The sequence below is a fragment of the Taudactylus pleione genome, unplaced genomic scaffold, assembly GCF_031769625.1.
Source record: "Taudactylus pleione unplaced genomic scaffold, aTauple2 ptg000442l, whole genome shotgun sequence".
Lineage (NCBI taxonomy): Eukaryota > Metazoa > Chordata > Amphibia > Anura > Myobatrachidae > Taudactylus > Taudactylus pleione.
The window spans coordinates 5,402,733-5,428,727 of record NW_028284844.1 but is presented as its reverse complement, the minus strand read 5'-3'; the positions used below and the strand labels follow the sequence as shown (position 1 = coordinate 5,428,727).

General features: G+C 46.7%; 1 protein-coding gene across 1 annotated transcript in view; it reads left to right on the top strand.

The window, feature by feature from the left end:
- Positions 1 to 25,995, top strand: part of HOOK1 (hook microtubule tethering protein 1) — a 94,466-nt gene that overhangs the window by 25,359 nt on the left and 43,112 nt on the right. The window contains exons 7-11 of the mRNA XM_088447874.1: positions 4,544 to 4,606; positions 7,817 to 7,900; positions 23,280 to 23,437; positions 23,529 to 23,669; positions 25,788 to 25,989. Of these exons, the coding sequence (XP_088304000.1) occupies positions 4,544 to 4,606; positions 7,817 to 7,900; positions 23,280 to 23,437; positions 23,529 to 23,669; positions 25,788 to 25,989 (648 nt within the window). The remainder of the gene's footprint in view (positions 1 to 4,543; positions 4,607 to 7,816; positions 7,901 to 23,279; positions 23,438 to 23,528; positions 23,670 to 25,787; positions 25,990 to 25,995) is intronic.

Here is a 25,995-nt window from a genome sequence, read left to right as displayed (position 1 = left end):
GGTTAAAAATGGACGATAAAGTGGACGACTGAACGATAACGATATCGTTATCGTTCAGTTGTCCACTTTATCGCCCAGCGCCCAGTGTGTACGCACCATAAGTGTTGTGAGGCAGCAATACCAGTCACTGTGTCACTGAAGAGTTATTTGATACGTGAATTTTTTTAAGAAATATTATTAATTTAACAAATAATAGACTACATACTGACAAAAAAGTAATAATAAAACAATACTGAGATATCAATGCAAACATTGTTTCAGTTTATTATTAAATATTATTAAATAAAGCAGAAATAAACTCAGAAAATGGAGAATTATATTCACTTAATTTCTTGCCAAATCTGAGGCCCCCGGTGACTGCTAAAACTGGATAGTTTATAAAAAAACAAGCGATTTATTGCTCTTCTTCTCCAAGAACATTTCTATTCCTTCCACTAGCTCCGGTACAATGTTCTGCACTTATAGATGTAAATGGATTCCAAATCGACACAGCAATCCTGTAGGTTCCTTATGTGGAATGTACATGTCATTCTTACGTTATTCTTTTAGTTTCAGCTGGTACAAACATCTACAGGGGCCTTCACTGACATTTATAAAGTGATGGATTTTAGTTGATCATATTTACATATTCCTGATTTTAAGCCATTTTTTTCTTACCAAATCCTCACCTTCCCCAAGAGGGCCCATAAGCTTAGATTGACGTCTCCCCATCTCATAACAGGGATAGGAAGAGATGGACGACAAGTGGCAAGAAACAAACATATTAGGCTGTAATACAGAGTAACCCATTTTTGTTTTGCCAAATGATGAGACTGTAATCATGACACAGGAGAGACTCTACTTGTGTATAGCCTCCCTGCTATGGTGGATCTGTAACGCGCTGTGAGTGTTTGGGTAAAGTTCATGCCACCTGTTTTTTTGTTGTACATTATTCTTTTTTTTAATACAGAGCATGGTATCTGGTCTGAGCAGAGGTTAATAACACTTGCAGTTCTCAGATGGTTGTGACGGACAGTTACCTCCACTCAGCAGTTCTCAGATGGTTGTGACGGACAGTTACCTCCACTCAGCAGTTCTCAGATGGTTGTGACGGACTGTTACCTCCACTCAGCAGTTCTCAGATGGTTGTGACGGACTGTTACCTCCACTCAGCAGTTCTCAGATGGTTGTGACGGACAGTTACCTCCACTCAGCAGTTCTCAGATGGTTGTGACGGACAGTTACCTCCACTCAGCAGTTCTCAGATGGTTGTGACGGACTGTTACCTCCACTCAGCAGTTCTCAGATGGTTGTGACGGACTGTTACCTCCACTCAGCAGTTCTCAGATGGTTGTGACAGAGGAGTTACCGCCACTCAGCAGTTCTCAGATGGTTGTGACGGACTGTTACCTCCACTCAGCAGTTCTCAGATGGTTGTGACGGACAGTTACCTCCACTCAACAGTTCTCAGATGGTTGTGACGGACTGTTAGCTCCACTCAGCAGTTCTCAGATGGATGTGACGGACAGTTACCGCCACTCAGCAGTTCTCAGATGGTTGTGACGGACAGTTACCTCCACTCAGCAGATCTCAGATGGTTGTGACGGACTGTTACCTCCACTCAGCAGTTCTCAGATGGATGTGACGGACAGTTACCGCCACTCTGCAGTTCTCAGATTGTTGTGACGGACAGTTACCTGCACTCAGAAGTTCTCAGATGGTAGTGACGGACAGTTACCTCCTCTCAGCAGATCTCAGATGGTTGTGACGGACAGTTACCTCCTCTCAGCAGATCTCAGATGGTTGTGACGGACAGTTACCTTCACTCAGACCACAGATGCTATTGATTTATTGATTTAAGATACAATGCGGACATAGGACCTCATTCAGAGTCGGTCGAAGCGGCCGCACGGTCGTACGCCACCGATGTTCGCTATACTGCGCATGTGTACAGTTTACAATGCGCGTGCGCAAACTAGCCGCTACGATCAGAAATTTCTCTCTCCTTGAACACAGCCAGGTCGGTAGTTTGAGTGACAGATTGAGGCGTTTGTGGGTGGTAACAGGGGAAGGTGCTTGAAAACGGGGGAGTGGAGATCTGAACGCAGGCGTGCCTAATTATGCGGACGGCGTTTTGTGGGAGTGCATACGGTTTATGGGAGTGCATAATTAATAAAGTAGCGTCATGGCACATGTGATATGGGAGGTTTTTACACTGACATGATCGTAGAGCTTAAGAGAGGGTATGGTCAACCTTAAGCTCTACGACCAGTTTCGATGGTTGCCGATGGTCTCGATTAATCCTTATATGCCCGGAGATGACGTGCAATGCGTACGAGAAGGGGGCGTATTTATTTGTCTTCCGACCGCTTCCTCCCCTTGGTCGGCCAACTACCGATCCGAACTTAGGGACGCACTTGCGAGGGAATCATTTGCATATACGTCCCCTTTTCGCGTACGACCATGCGGCCGTTTCGACCGACTCTGAATGAGGTCCATAGTCCTTAGATTTGCACAATACAGTTTGCGTTCATTGTGTACGATTCCGTGAACAACATTCTATCTGGTGGCGAAAAACTGTATTGCAGGGGATTTCTTTATTTATAGTTTGGGAAATACACTTGATACAATGCCACGTGTTTCCTTAAAGCTGAAGCACACGGGGGATTTAAAAAATCACCAGGCATTAGATAACAGTTTGACACTTGCTGTATCTGTATACACACGGCCAGCAACAATAGTGGTCTTGTGTAAGATCAAAGTCCCGTCCATTATTATTATCTTATTTTATTTATATGTCGCCACCAAGTGTCTGTAGCACCGTACAGGGAAAATTACAATAATACACTCAAACAATACAATATAAATAGACTCAAACAGACGTGACAAGAACAAAACTCAAACTGTGAGCTATTAAGACAACTAAGTTAGTGACCGTTAGTAACAGACGTCCTGTGTGAACTGGTACCGCGGGAAGGGCCGGATAGAAAGGATCAACGTCGCTGACTGTGAGCGGGAGCACAATGCAGATGAGGATAGTGCAGGATGGAGGGCCCTGCTCGGTCTACATATAGCGTGATCCCTCCCAATACATCATGACTCACCGGAATCTGAGAGCTGACTCGCACCGTATACTGTTGGCACTGGCAGTCTATGATGGACTAGAGTTCAAAGTTCAGTTTTATGAAACCACTTACACAGGGCTCTCTTATATAGCAGTGGGCAGCATATAATGTGTTAATTCATGTTCGGTTTAAGTTTAGGCAATTTGGGTCATCTTATTTGTTGAACTGCGGGTGTGTGTTTTTTTTTTTCTTATTTTTGTATTTTGAGCAAATATTGGCCTAAAGTGGAAAACATTTATAACAAGTTTGTATGTACGTTTTCCTTAGCTTGACAGAGTTTCGACACAGATTAGAACTGTTTTTCTCTCCACACCAATTAGTGACAGTCTCTCAAGAGCGAAGAAAGTTGTTTCATCAGCTTTGTATAGCGCCCCTGTCACCTGCTCCTGGGTTTTACACATTTTATTTTTTTAACATGTTGTCCCCATATCATAGTAAATATTTACTGAATTCTCCCTAAAATATGTTAATTTGTATTAAGTACTTCCCCTAGTCTGTAAGTATATGTTTACAATGACTGTAATTAAATGTTTTTAAAAATGCCCCTCCTATATGTGTTTCATTCTATGCTAATGTAACAATGTGTTAATTAATGATCATGTAACAAACTGACGTACCGTCCCCACATGTGATGCACATATCATCACAGGGTAAGTACACGCATACTGTGGAAGCAGGCTCTATATAGGCTATGGCAGTATTCGTGACGGTTAAATAATTCACTCAGAACTATCACTGATGCACCTATAGGGCATATATTCATGGCAATGGAGACAGACATTTATTACGCCAGTTAGTTCAGCCAACAAGAGACTGTCTCTGGAAGTAAGTGACAGGTTGTACAGGTTGAGTCTCCCATATCCAAATATTCCGAAATACGGAATATTCTGAAATACGGAATCATTTTGGCATGACTGAGATAATGAAATCTTTGATTTTTGATGGTTCAATGTACACACACTTTGTCTAAGGCACAAAATTATTAAAATATTGTATAAAATTACCATCAGGTAAGGTGTATATGATACATAAATGAATTTCATGTATGTACACAAACTTTGTTTGAGCCACAAAATTATTGAATATATTGTATAAAATTACCTGCAGGCCGAGTGTATAAGGTGTATATAATACATAAATGCATTCTGTGTGTATATTGGGGTCCCATTCCCAAGATATCTCATTATGGTATGCAATTATTCCAAAATACGGAATATTCCGTTATCCAAAATACCCCTGGTCCCAAGTATTTTGGCTATGGGAGACTCAACCTGTAGTAATATAAATCTTTTAGCAACATACAGAAGCTACACAGTACATTTCTGTGGCATTTATAAAATATCTTTATATAAGAAAGTTATATATTTTATATCAGGATTTGTGAATGTTATATAATACAGCGCCTGCAATGTTTGTACAATCTGTACTGTGTCTTACAGCTGATGAGTAAAGACAGCGTGGACTCTCCAACTACCGAGTCTCCCGGAGACCTAGAAGTGCAGGTAGGGTGCTCTTTATTGTCACGGTAAAATCGTTGGAGTGATGCATTAGGTGAAAGTTAGTTGGATTTGCGGATGTATCGTAACCGTACTCCGGGGCTGAGCAAACGCAAGGACAGGTGATGCAAAGTCACAACCAACTCAGGTGCACCACCATCTGCAGGAGCATAAGTAGGTAGTTTCTGAGCGATATAAATTATAATAAGAACCAGGCGTATATGATAATTACTAACCTATTAAGTGGAATCCTTATGCAACTCCTAGTATGGGTAAAGCTGTAACCCAAGGAGAACCAAAACGATATAATTGTACATAGGTAGATAAATATATTAGTAACTAGTAATTCACAATCAAGTGAATTATGCACTTATAAATTGCCATACAACAAGAGTACAAATGAAATTGCCTTTACTGCACACACATACAACCATATAAAGCAGACAGCATGACAAGTGCTGGTAGTAACAATGAGAGCATAACATGCCTCTACAGTAGGTGTGCTACAATATAAAAATGTAATTACACCTAATGATAGGAATGTAATATGTGCTCTGATCAGGTGTCAGTCTGATCACTGTGATCAGTTTAATAATGATGCAGAGAAGTGGATTTCTTATAGCGGCAAGAAGCTTTACCCCAACAGATCTCCCAGGGAGGGATCCGAGTACATAGAGCTAAACTGTAGGACATGTCACAGACATGCTCATCGATTGCCGTTATCCAGAAACCATAAAGGAATCGGTATGTGTTGTATGGAGCTTGTGAGTTCAGTGTAAAAGCCACAGTCAGCCAGTAACGGGCTGCTTCCGGCCAGCACGCCAGTAGCTGCAGTTGCCAGAAGCCACGGAAGCCTTTTTTAACTACATTATGCTAATGCAGGGGTGGAGAACCTTTTTTCTGTCAAGGGCCATTTTGATATGTATAAAATCATTTGTGGGCATGGTGCAGGTCACGCCCCCTCCACGTGATGTCACACAGAGGCGCGGGGATGCAATTGCCGGTGATTACAGCAACCGGAGCATCCCCAGGACGCTCCGGTAAGCTGTAAGGGCAGCGGTGTGACTGTCTGAAGTGTCCTAAGGATGCTCCAGGCGGTACTGCTGCATAGATTGTGGCTGCAGGGTGCCATTGTAGGCACCTTGCTAGCCAGATAAGGCTAGCAGAAAAAAGCTCCTAGCTTTTTGATTTTTCGAGTCCCGCCTGCAGTTGCCTTGGCAGGGCCAGACCAAATGATTTTGCAGGGCAAAAACTAGCCGTCTGCATCTGTGCGCAGAGATCCGTCCGCCTCAACAATCAGCGCCAGTGTCTGCACTTTTGGCGTTTTATGGTCTGATTCAGAGATGGACGCAGCCCTGTGCAGAAATATTCGAATGCCCGCAGGAGGCGACTGAAGGAAAAGACGCCTCCTGCCGGCATCTCGGATCCGATGCCTGCGTCCGAAGTGTTTGCAGCACCGGCCGTCTGAGTAAGCCTAAGCGTGCTCTGATGGCTTACTTACTGCCCTCTTGCAAGGCCTTGGCTCTCCCAGAAAACGAGGTCAACGCCCCGTTTTCTAAGAGCGCAGGATGTGCCGCCCCGTCCCAGCCCCCAAACGGCCACAACCTGTCGATCAGACTGCGGGTTAGGGGGCACTGAGTGCGATGACACAGTACCCGTTCAGCACATGCGCAGAACGGGCCATGAGCAGTCCACCCGCCATTGGAAATGTGCGTAAATGATCGGATTTGCGTACATCTCTGAATCAGGCCTTTAATACAAGCCATGGTAAGTTGTAGAACAAATTTCTTTGGTGTACTCCAAGTTTATTTGGGTTTTAAAATCTTTTTTTTTTAAGTAAATAACAGTTATCCGTTATATTATAATAGATATCGGTAAAAAATAATTATAATACTCGTTTTCTTCAAAATACATTGCAAAACAGACATTAACATGATAACAAAAAGAGTAGTGTCTTATTACACTAAGGGATACATTTACTAAACTAAGAGTTTTTAGAAGTGGAGATGTTGCCCATAGCAACCAATCAGATTCTACGTAACATTTATCTAGCACATTGTAGAAGATAATAGCTAGAATCTGATTGGTTGCTATGGGTAACATCTCCACTTCTACAAACTCTCACTTTAGTAAATTTAAACTCTCACTTTAGTAAATTTAAACTCTCTCTTTAGTAAATTTACCCCTAAGTATCATTAGATAGTTTTAGTTGGGATTAGCAGAATAAATAACAGTGCATACGGATAGTTTGAACATTTATCTTTTATAATAGCGGATGTTTCTAGGACAGCGTTCCTCCAAACTCGCTCCGCATGGAACCCTAACAGTGCATGTTTTCAAGGTATCCACAGTAATAATTAGTGCCACCTGTAGATCTATTGTGTTAGTCAATTAACACACCTGTGTTCCAGCTAGATGATCTGGAAAACATGCACTGTTAGGGTTCCATGAGGACAGAGTTAGAGAAACACTAGTCTAGGAAAACCTGCCCCTTTTGTATAACCATGACAGATATCTTAGTGCTTCATAATCACATGCTAATTTGTGATGTGTTAAAACTGGTTTTGGAATTAGCTACTGTTTGGCACATTACTCAACTCCTACGGTCTCAGCCACACCCGGTGGAACCCCTGCCCATACTACATATACACACATCCCGCATATCAAAGTACATAAACATACACCACTCATCAATTACCCTGAGCAAGCTTTCCACAACGCTTGTCAAATTCTGTCCGCGCCAACCCTGTGATATCACCGTCCGTGGGTTATTACAGCTTTAATGTCACATTTTATTAGTTTCATGAAGCCACACATAAGGAAGTCACTTGCACTAGTCATACTTCACACTTTGTTGTCATTTATAAAACATATAGCTGGATATAATCCCCAAAGCCGATGTGTAAGCGGCTCTGTCGGTCTCATACAATTAGTTATGTCACTGACACATTGTGGGAAAAACATGTCACTGTGTTTTTGTACATTAAACTCCATCTGTAGGCTACCACACAGCTGAGGCAGCCATTTTGTGGACTGTACCAATGTTTACATGCAGGCAGCCTAATCATTCCAGCCTCCTCCGGACCAGGGAACTGATATGTATCTTCTGACCGCTCGATGTACATGTTAAGCCATTTCTCCATGTCATGGATAATTACACGTAACACGTAGTTGATGTTTCTGTGTTATATTTCCTGTCATAATTTTTTTTTTTAGATGAAAAGAACTTTGGATTTACTTCACGACGCTGAAGCGGAAAAAGAGGAGCTGAAACAGCGCTGCCGGGAGCTGGACCTTCAGGTGAGGATATAGTGTGCCTGGAAGTAATGATTTACCTTCTCCGAGGCCCACACCAATCACTGGGAAGCTTCTACATTGGATGTTAGAAGGTCCAGAACAGTCATTACCGTAACCCGGATCGTTTACACTACTGAGACCAAGAGGAATCCCATTGTTGTACAGAAGACACCATTCCGTAATATTTCCTACTGTATCCCTCCATGTTTACTGTTGGAGTTCTTCAGTCCCGCTGCTAGTAGTATACTGCTCAGCAATTGCCGACAAGGACCAATACTAACCCCTTGCTCCTGTGCAGTTATATTGTCAGACATTTATTTATTTATTTTTTCAACAATAGTTTTTATTGAATTTTTTCAAAAAGAAAATACACAACAATACAATAACAAAATAAAATAACATAAAATAAGCAAAAGAAAAAGATGGGAAAAGAAGAAAAGAGAAAAATAAATAAATAAATGGGGACCAGATTCCACGTAAATACAAAGTGTACTATACGGTGATCAGAGCATATAAATACAATAATAAACAGATCAGAATAAATAACATTATATAGAAAAGTACCAGAACCAGAATAAAGGGCTAATAATATAGAAAGCTTTTATTGATACAGTCATATCCCTAAGCAGTAGGTCCGCACCCTCCCCATCAGTTACATACTCATGCCATTTAAACCATAGCGTCAGTGGAGAGGAAGCAGAGGTGGAATAAGTAACATCTATTGTCTCATCAGGAATGCATTCTGTGCCCCATGAATAACCTTATAGATAGAAGGCAGAGTTGAGGATTTCCATAGTTGCGCTATGGCTGTGTTGACCGCTAATAGGATGTGACCCAGTATATAGCAGTCACTGCTGGACAGATTTGAAGGATAAACGTGGAGTAGTGCCACAGAAGGGGGCGGTTGCAAAGTAACATTCTAAACCTTGGAAGCCAAATGAAACACCTCTTGCCACAGAGTCTAGAGATGAGAGCAACCCCAAAAAATTTGAAATATGTCAGCAATATTCGCACAGCTGTCCCACGAATACTTCGACTGGGCGGGCCACATTATGTCTAATACCCCTTTCAGACATACTGAGAATCCCGGGAATTTGGCCTGTCTCAGCCAAATTCCCGGGTTGCCGCGTATGTGTGAAAGGTACCTATTCGGGAACACGTTCCCAGGTAGCCGACCCTTCAATCGACCAGGGAATTTCCCCGGACTTAAATCCCAGGAAATTACCTTGCTTATGTCTGAATAGTGCTAAATTTGCACCTTTCAGCACTGCTGCTTTGAGTTGGCAGCGCGGACATTCAACGCTGCTGCTTTGAGTTGGTAGCGCAGAGCTTCCTATAGGACACTCAGCGCTGCTGCTCACCACCCCCTGCGCCAGTGGCTTTGTCGCTGTAGATCACGACACAGAGGACCCCTGCCGGATGCTGGGGACACCCGCCAGCGCTGGACACTGCCGACAGGTCTCTGGCACAGAGGGCCGCCCGTATTCCCGCTGGACCACCAGGGCAGTACATTAATGGAAGGGGTTCTTTCTCTTCCCCATTGGGGGGGCGGCAAATAGGGGGATAAAACAAAAAATGTGTTAATAAAATAAAATGTAAAAAAATGGCTGGATTGGGATTGGCCGGCTGCTGCTGCATTTTGAAGACCTCATCAGCGGCAGACGGAGAGGGGATAGGCTAGGAGGGGCAGAGGAGAGGCAGGTAATCTAAAAAACCCTGCTCTTGTCTGAAAGGGGTCTACCTGGGAATTTCCCGGGGAGACGCTGTAGTGTGAAAGGGGGGTGTCAACCAAATACCCGGGAATTTGCACAGGAGAAATTTCCGGGTCTAAGCAGGAAATTTCCCGGGTCGTATGTCTGGGGTATAATTTAGCTGGGGCTGAGGTATAATCTATGGAGTATTTTATACTGTAGCTCCAAATGGTTATAACCTTAAAGGTGCCCACACACATAGCGATATTTTACACGTTCTGGCCGATTCCGACGAATCGTGACGACAGATCGTGTAAAATATGGCCAAATCGTGAGGAAATCGTGAGTCCTAACTCACGATCACGATGCGATGCGCGTCCCCGCTGGTCGCACATCGCATCGTCAGATCTGCCGTGCAGTAGGGCAGATCTGACAATCTGGGACAAAATGCACTGGGGGAAAAAAAAGTTAAGAAGCGCGATAGATCTTATGCTTTTTACTCCAAATCGTGTGTAGGAGCTGCCGGGGGAGAGTTCAGGGGAAATCGCACACATCGTGGGATCGTGTGCAGATCGGTATGTGTGTGGGCACCTTTAGACACTTTGGGCCAAATGTAATAGGGTGAGAGTTTAGAAAATGTGAGAGTTTAGCAGTAACCTCTCACATTAGTTTTGTTTTATCTTCAAAATGGGAAAACATCTGAATGAGATTTTAAATCGTGAGAGTTTTTTAAGTCTAAAAAAAACATGCAATTTCGCTGTTACTTTGTTTTTGGACTCTATTACATTGGCAAAGTTTAAAAAGTGTCAGAAACTCTCACTTTTCTAAACTCTCACCCTATTACATTTGGCCCTTTGTGTGCAGTTCTATAAATAGATTCCCATTGCTGGGGAGTATATGATTTCTGAAGAACTAAGGGCCTGATTCAGACCCACTCGCGAGCGGCTGTCCACTCGCAAGTGGGTCGATGTTGTGCGGGAGCTCCGTCGTGCGCATGCGCCAGACGCGACGAGCGAAGGACTTTCCTTCGCTCGTTGTGTCTGATCAAAGGGGGTGTGCTGTCGATGTTGATTGACAGCACGCCCCCTTTGGTGGGCATGCCGGGGGCGTGCCTCCCTGACGGGGGCGTTCCCAAGGGAACGCCTACCGTCAGAAGCCTGCCCACTGACATCACTAGTGATGTCAGTGGGAGTGATTTTGGCTCTGATAGAGCCAAAATCACTCCGGGCCTTGCGGTTGAAAACCTCAACCGCAGGCTCCGGCTCGCAGTGGCGATGGTCGCGATGGTCAAGACCATCGCGGCCATCAAACTGCACGCTCGTATAGGCTGTGGGTGGTGACCCACAGCTATACGAGCGTCCAGGAGGACGCTCCATAATTATGGAGGGCGGCCCTCATTCAGAGCGTGCGCTCTGCTCAGAGCGTACGGCTCTGAATGAGGGCCTAAATCCCACTGAGCTTGGGATTTGGACTTAACTGGTTTGTCAGACATTTATTACTCCGACTTCCCCTTCGCTCACTCTTTAGTGCTCATGTGGAATGCTGCACCTATTGCTGCCAAGATCCCCACCAGTTACACTGTGCCTCTGCTTATCCTGTACTGACTACAGCCCTCTATCATTACTGACATCCCCACCAGTTACACTGTCTCCCTGCTTATCCTGTGTTGAGTACAGCCCTCTATCATTGCTGACATCCCCACCAGTTACACTGTCCCTCTGCTTATCCTGTGCTGAGTACAGCCCTCTATCATTACTGACATCCCCACCAATTACACTGTCCCTCTGCTTATCCTGTACTGAGTACAGCCCTCTATCATTACTGACATCCGCACCAGTTACACTGTCCCTCTGCTTATCCTGTGCTCAGTACAGCCCTCTATCATTACTGAGATCCCCACCAGTTACACTGTCCCTCTGCTTATCCTGTGCTGAGTACAGCCCTCTATCATTACTGAGATCCCCACCAGTTACACTGTGCCTCTGCTTATCCTGTGCTGAGTACAACCCTCTATCATTACTGACATCCCCACCAGTTACACTGTCCCTCTGCTTATCCTGTGCTGAGTACAGCCCTCTATCATTACTGAGATCCCCACCAGTTACACTGTGCCTCTGCTTATCCTGTGCTGAGTACAACCCTCTATCATTACTGACATCCCCACCAGTTACACTGTCCCTCTGCTTATCCTGTGCTGAGTACAGCCCTCTATCATTGCTGACGTCCCCACCAGTTACACTGTCTCCCTGCTTATCCTGTGCTGAGTACAGCCCTCTGTCATTACTGACATCCCCACCAGTTACACTGTCCCTCTGCTTATCCTGTGCTCAGTACAGCCCTCTATCATTACTGACATCCCCACCAGTTACACTGTCCCTCTGCTTATCCTGTACTGAGTACAGCCCTCTATCATTACTGACATCCCCACCAGTTACACTGTCCCTCTGCTTATCCTGTACTGAGTACAGCCCTCTATCATTACTGACATCCCCACCAGTTACACTGTCCCTCTGCTTATCCTGTACTGAGTACAGCCCTCTATCATTACTGACATCCCCACCAGTTACACTGTCCCTCTGCTTATCCTGCGCTGTGTACAGCCCTCTATCATTACTGACATCCCCACCAGTTACACTGTCCCTCTGCTTATCCTGTGCTGAGTACAGCCCTCTATCATTACTGACATCCCCACCAGTTACACTGTCCCTCTGCTTATCCTGTACTGAGTACAGCCCTCTATCATTACTGACATCCCCACCAGTTACATTGTCCCTCTGCTTATCCTGCGCTGAGTACAGCCCTCTATCATTACTGACATCCCCACCAGTTGCACTGTCCCTCTGCTTATCCTGTGCTCAGTACAGCCCTCTATCATTACTGACATCCCCACCAGTTACACTGTCCCTCTGCTTATCCTGTACTGAGTACAGCCCTCTATCATTACTGACATCCCCACCAGTTACACTGTCCCTCTGCTTATCCTGCGCTGTGTACAGCCCTCTATCATTACTGACATCCCCACCAGTTACACTGTCCCTCTGCTTATCCTGTGCTGAGTACAGCCCTCTATCATTACTGACATCCCCACCAGTTACACTGTCCCTCTGCTTATCCTGTACTGAGTACAGCCCTCAATCATTACTGACATCCCCACCAGTTACATTGTCCCTCTGCTTATCCTGCGCTGAGTACAGCCCTCTATCATTACTGACATCCCCACCAGTTGCACTGTCCCTCTGCTTATCCTGTGCTCAGTACAGCCCTCTATCATTACTGACATCCCCACCAGTTACACTGTCCCTCTGCTTATCCTGTACTGAGTACAGCCCTCTATCATTACTGACATCCCCACCAGTTACATTGTCCCTCTGCTTATCCTGCGCTGAGTACAGCCCTCTATCATTACTGACATCCCCACCAGTTACATTGTCCCTCTGCTTATCCTGCGCTGAGTACAGCCCTCTATCATTACTGACATCCCCACCAGTTACACTGTCTCTGCTTATCCTGTACTGAGTACAGCCCTCTATCATTACTGACATCCCCACCAGTTACACTGTCCCTCTGCTTATCCTGTACTGACTACAGCCCTCTATCATTACTGACATCCCCACCAGTTACACTGTCCCTCTGCTTATCCTGTACTGAGTACAGCCCTCTATCATTACTGACATCCCCACCAGTTACACTGTCCCTCTGCTTATCCTGTACTGAGTACATCCCTCTATCATTACTGACATCCGCACCAGTTACACTGTCCCTCTGCTTATCCTGTACTGAGTACAGCCCTCTATCATTACTGACATCCCCACCAGTTACACTGTCCCACTGCTTATCCTGTGCTGAGTACAGCCCTCTATCATTACTGACATCCCCACCAGTTACACTGTCCCTCTGCTTATCCTGTACTGAGTACATCCCTCTATCATTACTGACATCCGCACCAGTTACACTGTCCCTCTGCTTATCCTGTACTGAGTACAGCCCTCTATCATTACTGACATCCCCACCAGTTACACTGTCCCTCTGCTTATCCTGTACTGAGTACATCCCTCTATCATTACTGACATCCGCACCAGTTACACTGTCCCTCTGCTTATCCTGTACTGAGTACAGCCCTCTATCATTACTGACATCCCCACCAGTTACACTGTCCCTCTGCTTATCCTGTACTGAGTACAGCCCTCTATCATTACTGACATCCCCACCAGTTACACTGTCCCTCTGCTTATCCTGTACTGAGTACATCCCTCTATCATTACTGACATCCGCACCAGTTACACTGTCCCTCTGCTTATCCTGTACTGAGTACAGCCCTCTATCATTACTGACATCCCCACCAGTTACACTGTCCCACTGCTTATCCTGTGCTGAGTACAGCTCTCTGTCATTACTGACATCCTCACCAGTTACACTGTCCCTCTGCTTATCCTGTGCTGAGTACAGACCTCTATCATTACTGAAAGCCTCACCAGTTACACTGTCCCTCTGCTTATCCTGTACTGAGTACAGCCCTCTATCATTGCTGACATCCCCACCAGTTACACTGTCCCTCTGCTTATCCTGTGCTGAGTACAGCCCTCTATCATTACTGACATCCCCACCAATTAGGAGACACTAGATTGTGTATTGAGAACCTACATCAAGTTCTCCTGGACTGAGGTAGGTACAAATTTACTTAAACCAACTGAACTAATATAATTAATACCCTATGGGCCCAATCTTAGTATGTTGGTGGTGCTCCCCAAAGTCAGAAAAAGACTTACTATAAACTATTGGAGAAAAAAGAAGACTACTTTTATGGGGGCACTACTTTTAGTGATAATTGAATATTTAAAATTTTTTTTAAATATAACTTTTATTAGATTACTACTAAAAAAGACGATAGACTTGGTATACAGACATACATAAAACATATATTCAACCCTTGTGATTAAGGGAAAAAATAGGAAATAATCACCTATATAAAACCAATTATACTGATCCCCACCAATTACACTGTCCCTCTGCTTATCCTGTACTGAGTACAGCCCTGTATCATTACTGACATCCCCACCAGTTACTGTCCCTCTGCTTATCCTGTACTGAGTACAGCCCTCCATTATTACTGACATCCCCACCAGTTACACTGTCCCTCTGCTTATCCTGTACTGAGTACAGCTCTCTGTCATTACTGACATCCCCACCAGTTACACTGTCCCTCTGCTTATCCTGTGCTCAGTACAGCCCTCTATCATTACTGACATCCCCACCAGTTACACTGTCCCTCTGCTTATCCTGTGCTGAGTACAGCCCTCTATCATTACTGAGATCCCCACCGGTTACACTGTCTCTGCTTATCCTGCGCTGAGTACAGCCCTCTATCATTACTGACATCCCCACCAGTTACACTGTCCCTCTGCTTATCCTGTGCTGAGTACAGCCCTCTATCATTACTGACATCCCCACCAGTTACACTGTCTCTGCTTATCCTGTACTGAGTACAGCTCTCTGTCATTACTGACATCCCCACCAGTTACACTGTCCCTCTGCTTATCCTGTGCTGAGTACAGCCCTCTATCATTACTGAGATCCCCACCGGTTACACTGTCTCTCTGCTTATCCTGTGCTGAGTACAGCCCTCTATCATTACTGACATCCCCACCAGTTACACTGTCCCTCTGCTTATCCTGTACTGAGTACAGCCCTCTATCATTACTGACATCCCCACCAGTTACACTGTCCCTCTGCTTATCCTTTACTGAGTACATCCCTCTATCATTACTGACATCTCCACCAGTTACACTGTCCCTCTGCTTATCCTGTACTGAGTACAGCCCTCTGTCATTACTGACATCCCCACCAGTTACACTGTCCCTCTGCTTATCCTGTACTGAGTATAGACCTCTATTATTACTGACATCTCCACCAGTTACACTATCCCTCTGCTTATCCTGTACTGACTACAGCCTCTATCATTACTGAGTTCCCCACCAGTTACACTGTCCCTCTGCTTATCCTGTACTGAGTACAGCCCTCTATCATTGCTGAGATCCCCACCAGTTACACTGTCCCTCTGCTTATCCTGTGCTGAGTACAGCCCTCTATCTGAGATCCCCCCAAATATTTTGTCCCCCTTATGAGGAAGTCATGGCCTTTCATCTGATCCTCCCTCTCCTTTCCACGTCTCCCCTTGACCCTATCCCTTCCTGCCTCCTCCGATACCTTTCTCCCCTTGCCTGCTCCCATCTTGCCCACCTCCTCAATCTCTTTCTTTTATCTGGCACTGTTCCTTCTGCATTCAAACATGCCCTTGTCTCCTCCATTCTTAAAAAACCTACCCTTGATGCTAACACTCTTCAACTACTGACCCATCTCTCTCCTCCCTTTTGTCTCCAAACTCCTTGAGCTTGTTGTCTACAACCGCCTTACCACCTTCCTTTCCTCCCACTCCCTCCTTGACTCATTTGAATCTGGCTTCCGTTCTCTCCACTCCACGGAAACTGCCCTCGCGAAAGTCAGCAACGACCTCCTTGCTGCCAAATCCAAGGGCCACTACTCTCTGCTCATTCTCCTTGATCTCTCTGCTGCATTTGACACTGTAGACCACCCTCTCCTCATGCAGATCCTTCACTCCCTTGGTCTACGTTATACTGCCCTCTTCTGGCTGTCCTCTTACCGTTCCTTCTCTGTCTCCTCTCATTTCTCCTCTTCCCACCCATTTCCACTAACTGTAGGTGTTCCCCAAGGTTCTGTTCTTGGACCTTTCCTCTTTTTCCTCTATACATCTTCTCCCATGACCTCTCCCCCTCTCTCCTCACTCATATCTCCAACTGCCTCTCTGCTATCTCTGGATGTCCCAGCGCTTTCTTAAACTTAACATGTCTAAGACTGAGCTGATCATTTTCCCACCTTCCCGTATAACCTCGCTTCCCACAATTTAATTATCTATTAACGGCACAACTCTGTCCTCTATCCACCAAGTGCAATGTCTGAGAGTTATCCTTGACTCCTTCCTCTCCTTCAAACCACACATTCAGTATCTCTCACAGTCCTGCAGCTTTCATCTCAAAAATATTTCCAGGATCAGGCCCTTTGTCACTCTGGAGGCAACTAAGACCCTCATTCATTCACTGGTCATCTCCATATTGGACTATTGTAACCTCCTCTTATCTGGCCTCCCTGACTCTCACCTGTATCCACTCCAATCTGTCCTAAGTGCTGCCGTCTGGCTCATCTTCCTCTCCAAATGTTGTACATCTGCCTCCCCCTTTCTACAAGCCCTACCCTGGCTCCCCTTCCTTTTAGGAACCAAATTCAAGGTTCTACACTCACTTACAAAGCCCTCACCCATTCCTCTCCCATTTACATCTATTATCTCATCACCCTTCACACTCCCGCCCGCCCACTTCGCTCAACAAATGCACGCCGCCTCTCCTGCCGACTGATTACTTCCTCCCACTCCCGCATCCAAGATTTTGCCCGTGCTGCTCCCTACTTCTGGAACTCTCTCCCTCCCTATCAGACTCTCCACCTCTCTACTAATCTTCAAACGAGCTTTCAAGACCGACTACTTCATCCAAGCCTTCCAGCTCTCATGTTGCTCCATGCTTCTTCCTCCCAGTCTACCATTTCTGTCACCCCTGTCTGTCTGCCCCTCCCCTTTAGAATGTAAGCCCTCACGAGCAGGGCCCTCTTCCCTCATGTGCTTCTCCTTCCCTTACTCATACAATCATCTACTCCAAACTCCCCATAAGGGCACCGGACACTTGGTTGGTGGCGCCCTGCTGCTTTTGAGTGTTATGACCGTTATTGCAGGATTGTTTATAAACCATGTCCTTGTCCTGCATTGTTTTGTACCGTAAGTCGCTGTTTTCTTGTTTGCTCATTTGTTTATGTACTTTGTGAGGCGCTGCGGAACCCTTGTGGCGCGATATAAATAAAGGATAATAATAATATCCTTTACTGATAATGGGTCTCATTCAGACCCGCTCGCGAGCGCAGGACGCTCGCAAGTGGGTCGATGTTACCCCAATGCGCATGCGCACGACGGAGGAGCTCCGTCGTGCGCATGCGCGAGACCCGGACAGCGACAGCCAAGCTGTCGCTCCGGGTCTCGCACCAAAGGGGGCGTGCTGTCGATGGTGACTGGGGGTGTGGCTGCTAGACGGAGGCGTTCCCATGGGAACGCCTACCGTCTGGGTCCGGCCCCACTGACATCACTAGTGATGACATCACTAGTGATGACATCACTAGTGATGACATCACTAGTGATGTCAGTGGGAGTGATTTTGGCTCTGATAGAGCCAAAATCACTCCAGGGCTTGCGGCCACGAGACCCTACTGCAGGGTCTCGTCGCAAGCCCGATGGTCGCGATGGTCTTGTCCATCGCGACCATCATCATGGACGCTCGCATAAGCTGTGGGTGGTAAGCCACAGCTATGCGAGCGTCCAAAAGGCCGCTCCACATTTAAATAGGGCGGCCCTGATTCAGAGCAAGCGCTCTGCTCAGAGCGTCCGGCTCTGAATCAGGCCCTATATCCCCTATCATTCCTGAGATCCCCCTAATTCTACTGTCCCTCAGTTGATCCTGACCTGATTCATACTTGATTTAATTATACTGTATATACATCAATCCTACAAATATAGGGCCTGATTCACTACCGATCGCAACTGCGCATGCATGAACCGGCCTCTGTGATCGGGACTGTGATCGCAGTGACTACGCAGACCCATCGCAGAGTGATTGAAAGGAAGTGCCATTTGTGGGTGGTGACGTGGGGGTAGTTGGTGATACGCAAGCGTGCCGTTGCAGGGGCGTGCATAAATTAGCCACTGAGATGCCATACGCAGCCTGAGGACTCATAGCGTGCGGTGAGGTTAGCCGTTCCTGAGTAAGGTCAGAGCTTGTGCAAGTGTGCGTGAGGCTGCGATGGTACTCGATTGTACCGATGGTTTCGCAGGCTTGCTAAACATTACGGATGTGTGTAAGGTAAGGTGGGCGTCCTTGTGTAGTGCTGCGACGTCATAGCGATCACAATGGATTAGCATATCATCACAGTGAGACTGCGTGCGTAATCACAGCCGCGACCGCAGTTACGATCCGTAGTGAATTAGGCCCTTAGACAATTTGCTTCTTATTAAGCTAATTTCTCTCATTGGTGATAGACAAGGTGTAGCCTTGTATCTTGTGTGCAGGAAGCCAGCTTTTCTCTGCTTTGTGTAGTATAATGTAATTGCCATACTATGTAAATAACAGGAATATGGATTTATTTATTTTTTTTAACGTAAAGTCTGTTTCTTTGACTGTACTATATATACATTGTAGGATTTCAATCATGTGGCTGGTTAATGATTAATATGGTAATCAGACATTCTGATCGCATCAGCCAATACTGCTGGCCTTGCTCCCACTTCTCGTTCCACATCAATCGCTTTGTATTTGCTTCCCTTGATGTGGGCCGTGGCAGCCCCTCACGTAAGGACGCCTAATGATACAACTGCCCCGTACAACCGGCAGTATAAGGGCCTTCATCTGTAGCTCAAAGTCAAAGCATCCAGTGAGCAGACTGCATTACTGACTCACTGTAATTACTGTCTCCTTGGCCATCAGGGACACTTAGGGGGGGGGGTCAGTTAGCCGTGATAACCTGTTTTCGCGCCTCAAAGTGCTTAAAAGTGTGAAAAATTTGTTCGCATTTCAATTAGCCCTCAAGTTAACATGCGATAATTCTTCATAGGATGCAAAAGACTTTTCACCACCTCCTGAGCAGGAGCAAAGTTGTGGAAAAATCCCTATTTTATTGTAAAAATGCTGGGACTTGGTTCAGACCCACTGAATGACTAATTAGGCAAAATGTGAGCGCACATACAGGTGAAAAGTGACATTAACGAGCGATAGGATTGACAAGTGAACGCACAAAAAATCATCGTTTTATCCCGGCTAATGGACTCCCCCCCCATAGTAGGAAGGCTTAAGTAAAAATAAAGGGCTCTATGTACTAAAGAAATAAAGAGGGAAAATAGCGACACATTTCCGCTATTCCCTTTGTATTTGACGTCTGTCGTTGGCTCTGTGTAACCAGGGGCATGCGTGGAGGGGCGGGGCTAGGGCACATGGTGGGGAGATTAATAATTACCATTCAGTCCCTTCATTCCACTGTGCACCAAAATGCTCTGTAATGGCAACTCTGCTTCTATGTAATAACACCGGTGGGGGTGCTGATGTCTAGAGATTGGCACGAGGTGCACCCGGTTGTGTCCGAAGGGTACAGGCCATGTGGTGACAGGTTAGACTGGCAGCGCTGCCGTGCCGGGGATTGCTGGGCGCCGCCATCTTGGTTTTGGGCATGCGACCTGAATGGGCCAATCAGGTTGGAGCGTCTTGTGTGTACTCTCAGCAGCCTATCATGCACTTTCCCATGGTACTTAAGGGTGTTCAGCTCGCCTTCTAGTTGCCAGTGCAACGTATACACAGAGCAAGCTGTGTGAGAGTTCTCTGTGCTCCTTAGCTCGGTGTGATAATTGCAGTCCCAGCAGTGCTCCGTTTCCTGCTCTGTCTCCATCACAGGCTGTTCCCGGATACCCGCATCTCCTCTGCTATATCCCGTTACTCACCCCACGGTTTGTGAACCCTCCAGTTCTTCGGACTCAGAACCAGTACTTCAGACCTCTGTTCCTCAGTCACGCCTCCATTGGACTTTGTTTTTTTCTGCCTGACACCTGTTGCTAGCCACATTAATTGGACTTTGTTTTCAGCTACACATCACTTGGACTTGAACCAATACTTTAGCCCTCTGGGCCTGATTCAGAGCCGCTCGCTCTGAATCAGGGCTGGGCTTTTTTATTTTTTTGGATTGGCCTCTTGCCACTCGCATAGCTGTGGGTGACCACCCACAGCTATAGCGAGCGGCCATGATGATGGTCGCGATAGTCAGGACCATCGCGACCATCAGGCTTGCGACGAGACCCTTGTGGTAGGGTCTCGTGGCCACAAGCCCCAGAGAGCTTTCGGCTGTAACAGAGCCGGAAGCTCTTCACTGACATCACTTGTGATGTCAGTGGGGCCGTCCCCAAACGGCAGGTGTTCTCATGGGAACGCCTCCGCTTGGGCAGCCAACCGCTCCGGCCCGCCCACCAAAGGGGGTGAGCTGTCACTCAACATCGACAGCTTGCCCCCTTTGGTGCGAGACCCGGAGCGACGGAGTGCCCGTCCCTAGCCGGGTCTCGCGCATGCGCACGACGGAGGCGGCTCCGCCATGCGCGTGCGCTGTGGGCCACCATCGACCCGGTTGCGAGCGCTCAGCGCTTGCGACCGGGTCTGAATCAGGCCCACTGTTCCTCAGTCACACCTCCATTGTACTTTGTTTTTTCTGCCTGACACCTGTTCCCAGCCTCATTATTGGACTTTGGGCCTGATTCAGACCCTCTTGCAAGCGGCCGCTCGCTCGGAGCGAGCAATGTTTTTCAGTCTGCGCACGCGTACGCTTCGTATTGCGCGTGCGCAAACTGGTACGAGCGATGGGGAACCTTTTGCTCGCCAATCATAGACAGCCCAGCTGAATGAGTGAGAGGTCAAGCCATTTGTGGTTGGTAACTGGGGCAGGCCACTGAAAACGGGGGAGTGGAGGTGCGAACGCAGGCGTACCAGAGAAATTCAATACCGTTTCAGAACCTTGCATAATCAACAACCAGCGTCATAGGACACTTCACTTACTTGAAATCTACACAGAAGTGCTTGCAGTGCTTGCGGCAGGGTATAGTCAGCCTCAAGCGCTGCGATCGCATCTGATGGTGCTCAATGTACCAATTGTTTCTTGCACCTCCTGGAGATGACGTACGCACGTGGACGTATTAAGACAGGCTGGTGGGCGTCCACAAACAAAAACTGATCGCTCGCCAATACATAGTGGGCGCCCTGCGAGCGGCTGCCTTGACGTCACTTAGCTGAATTTCCATACACTGGGAACGAGCGATCGCAGCTAGAGATCGGGTCTGATCAGGCCCTTTGTTTTTTCTGCCTGACACCTGTTCCAAGCCTCATTAAATGGACTTTGTTTTACCTGCCAGACATTTGTTTTCAGCCACACATCACTTGGACTTGTTTATTTCTGCCAGTTTATATATCTGTCACCGTTTCATGAATTATAATACTCCTTTAAACCTGCTGCATTTCAGTACTGCAAACCCGTGCCAGTTTCTTCTCCTGCATACATCCCGGGTTCAAAAAATAATCCAGACCTGACAGTGTGTGTGTGTGTGTATAATTGCCTATGCTATTGTCTTACTGCTGAATATTTTTCGTACAGACTATATAGTTAGTTGTATTGATCATTTATACTTTACTTAATAGAGTCACCAAGATAAGTAACAATTACATGAAAAATAACTTGTGGGGTTTCCCCTAACGTCCTTATTGGCAGATGTTCAGTGCTGCTGTCCTTCTGCTGAGACCTCTAGAGAGAGCACAAAGCATACAAGTATTTCTACTTATTCATTTTTCACTTTCTTTTTCTTTTTGCCATTTTAATAACTGAAAACATTTCCTATATAAAGAAATATTAAAGACAAAAGATCATCGGTAATTGAAATGTAATCTGTGTCTTTGAGAACAGACTATTATTTGCACCTCTGTAAGAACCGAAATGTAGAAGTCTGTGATTTGGGGGCTCCGACGGGATTCTGGCGATAGATACCCACTAGATTTAAAGCGGAAATTAGTTTTCAGGCACAGCCCGGATGGGCCAAGATCTGAAATAAGACTTACCTACATGTCTTGTTCTGTATCCCATAATCTCGCTCTCACATTTGGTGCATTATGGTGTGCATTTGGTGCATTATGGTGCGCATTTGGTGCATTATGGTGCGCATTACCCCACCTGCATCACTTTCAGGGACTGATTCGGGGGTTAATGCAGTGGCAATGCCGCATGCGTCCCGATGGTTACCACTCAGAGAACCAGATCGAAATTAGAAGCAGAGATGCAATTTGGGTGGGGGTTTCTAGGTGGTAACGTGGTGGCTAGCCAGACGCAGGCGTGTCCTGGTCACCGACTGCTTCTAAAGACGGGGTTGCACGGACACAGGCGGCCATGTTCAGGTGGAGATACTGCGCCTCCATAGAGCTGGTGCAATCTTCAGTGGTGCATCTTAATACATACAGCGAGGGGTTAGCGCACATTAGTCGCGGCTGCTGCACAAGACGCGGCTGCAACTGAGTCCACTTTTGAATCAGGCCCTCGGTGAGAATTAAAAGAAGTGCGCGCCTCCATTGCTACGCTTACCCATATAAACAAGAGAAATCGGTTGCACTTGACTTTACACGGTAGCCCAATTTTGAGCGGTTCGTAGTTTATGTAATCGAGTCACCTGACCGCCAACTTCAGAAATGTCCAAGACTAAACAATCGATTCCTGAGCTATTTCATCATTTCTGATCATTTTTCTCCCGCGCATGTTACAATTTTTATCATATTTAAAAAGGTGGATATCAGATCAACACGGGGCAGCTTTTCATGGCTTTAGCATTGACCGAATACTGTACTACAGACGAAGAACACCATCCCCACCAATACAAAGAAATCCACAAAATTCTGTGAACCTAGCGAAAAAAAATGATTCACAATTAATTAATAACCGTAATTGTTCACTTAATCTGTGTGTACTAATGTTGCACTGCCAATGTTTGTTATATTACGTATCCTGTTCCCCAGGTGGCCGGCCTACAGGAGGAAAGGAATAGCTTATTGGCTGAGAACGACTTTCAGAATGAAAGACTGAACCAGCTGGACCCATTTGACGAGTCCAGCACGGTGGTGACCAAGAAATATTTTCAGATACAGTTGGATCAGTTACAGGAAGAGAATTACAGGTACAGATGGAGATGGCGGTGTCCTGGGTTGCTGACGATCGTGCGGTGGAATCACTCTCAGATTAATGCTTGAACTTATTTCTATTGGCAGGCTGGAAGCGGCGAAGGATGAATACCGGGCTCACTGCGAGTTGCTGGAGAAACAACTGATAGAGACGCAGAACAGGAACGACGAGTTGGCGAATGTGGCCGAAGAATCCAGAGTGCTGAAAGATGAAATAGATGTTCTCAGGTATTCCCACTACAGTACGGACCTTGGGCCTGATTCAGTGCAGGGCAGAATTGCAAAGCCGCACACAAGCAGCTTCGCAATTCGTTCCTTGCTATCATGGTGATGCAGCAAGAGGCGTCCCGCCTCCTGGATACATTAATGGTCTGAGTTGAGTCCATAGACGCAGCATTGGATCATCCGCGTGATCCTTGGCCGACTGAGCGACCGTAGAGTCTCGCAGGGCGACCATCGCAGATGAGGGAAGGAGGCCAGGAAATCTCTGTCAGCTAACAGAGCTCCTGGCCTCTTCCCTCCCCCGTCAACGGTGGCGGCACTCCTCCGTTTTGGGAAACGGAGGACGTTGCCGCCCCCGCCCACAAGCGGAAGCAAACAGTCACTAACAGTCTGCTGCCGCTCTGCGTCATATCACGAAGGACCTTTTCTGCACATGTGCTCTTCTCCACCACATTAAAGTATGGTACAAGACCTGACCTCCGCTAGCTCTGAGCTGGTATAAAACTTAAATCCTTTTTGGGAGTTGAAATGTGCCCTCACTGACTCCATAAACTGAATACTCATTTTTGCATTTGTCTGCAAAACTGTGCGCATAAATGCATCTACTCCATACTCCCTCCACCAAACATGTCCTCACTCCAACAAAGTCCTCCCACCGTCCAGTGCACCTACTTCAAACTCACCACACCAAGCTCCTCCCATCATTCCGACCACCTACTCACTCAGTCCACCAAACAACTCCTCACTCCAACAAAGTCCTCCCACCGTCCAGTGCACCTACCCTGTACTCACTCAAGCAAAGTTCTTCCATCATCTAGTGCACAAACTCCACCAAACTCCTCCCATTATTCAGTGCACCTACTCCTACTCAGTCCACCAAACTCATACCATTATTCAGTACAGCTACTTTGTACTCACTCCAACAAACTCCATTCATCCAGTGCACCTACTCTGCACTCAATTTGACAAACCCCCCCATCGTCCAGTGCACCTACTCTGTACTCATTCCACCCAACTTCTCCCATCGGCCAGTGCACCTACTACATACTACACCCAACTCCTCCCATCGGCCAGTGCAACTACTCTGTACTCACTTCACCCAGCTCCTATCATCGGCAGGTGCATCTACTCCATACTCCTCCCAACTCCTATAATCAGCCAGTGCCACTGCTCCACACTCACTCCACCCAACTTCTGTTATCGGCCAGTGCACCTACTCCGTACTCACTCCACCCAACTGTAATTGGCCAGTGCACTTACTCCGTACTCGCTCCACCCAGCTCCTCCCATCAGCCAGTGTACTTACTCCGTACTCCACCCAGCTCCTCCCATCAGCCAGTGCACTTACTTCGTACTCACTCCTCCCATCGGCCAGTGCACCTATTCTATACTCACTCCACCCAACTCCTCCCATTGGTCAGTGCACCTACTCCATACTCACTCCACCCAGCTTCTCCCATCGGCCAGTGCACCTACTCCATACTCACTCCACCCAATTCCTCCCATCGATCAGTGCACCTACTCCATACTCACTCCACCCAACTCCTCCCATTGGCCAGTGCACCTACTCTGTACTCACTCCACCCAGCTCCTGTTATTGGCCAGTGCACCTACTCTGTACTCACTCCGCACAGCTCCTGTTATCGGCCAGTGCACCTACTCTGTACTCACTCCACCCAACTGTCATCGGCCAGTGCACCTATTCCATGCTTACTCCACCCAGCTCCTCCCATTGGCCAGTGCACCTACTCCGTACTCACTCCACCTAACTCTTATCATCGGCAGGTTCACCTACTCCATACTCACTCCACCCAACCCCTGTCATCGGCCAGTGCACCTACTCCATACTCACTCCACCCAGGTACTCCCATCGGCCAGGTCACCTACTTCGTACTCCACCCAGGTCATCCCATCGGCCAGTGCACCTACTCCATACTCACTCCATCCAACCCCTGTCATCGGCCAGTGCACCTACTCCATATTCAAAATGATAATTCAGGCAACCCCACAGTAAAATCCCCTGAAACCAATTGCTAGTCTGAGGTCATAGGTTGCATTAGAGTAGGAGGCACAAGATGTAATAAATACCGACCAGTCTCCTGTAAATACTCTTTCTCCATGTAGAGCCACTGCAGACAAAGCCACGAAGCTGGAGTCCACTATGGAGTCATACCGCAAGAAGCTGGAGGATTTCAACGACCTGCGCAGACAAGTGAAGTCACTGGAGGACACAAACTTAATGTACATGCACAATACAGTGAGCCTGGAGGAGGATCTGAAGAAAGCCAACGCCGCTCGCACGCAGCTGGAGACCTACAAGCGGCAGGTACAC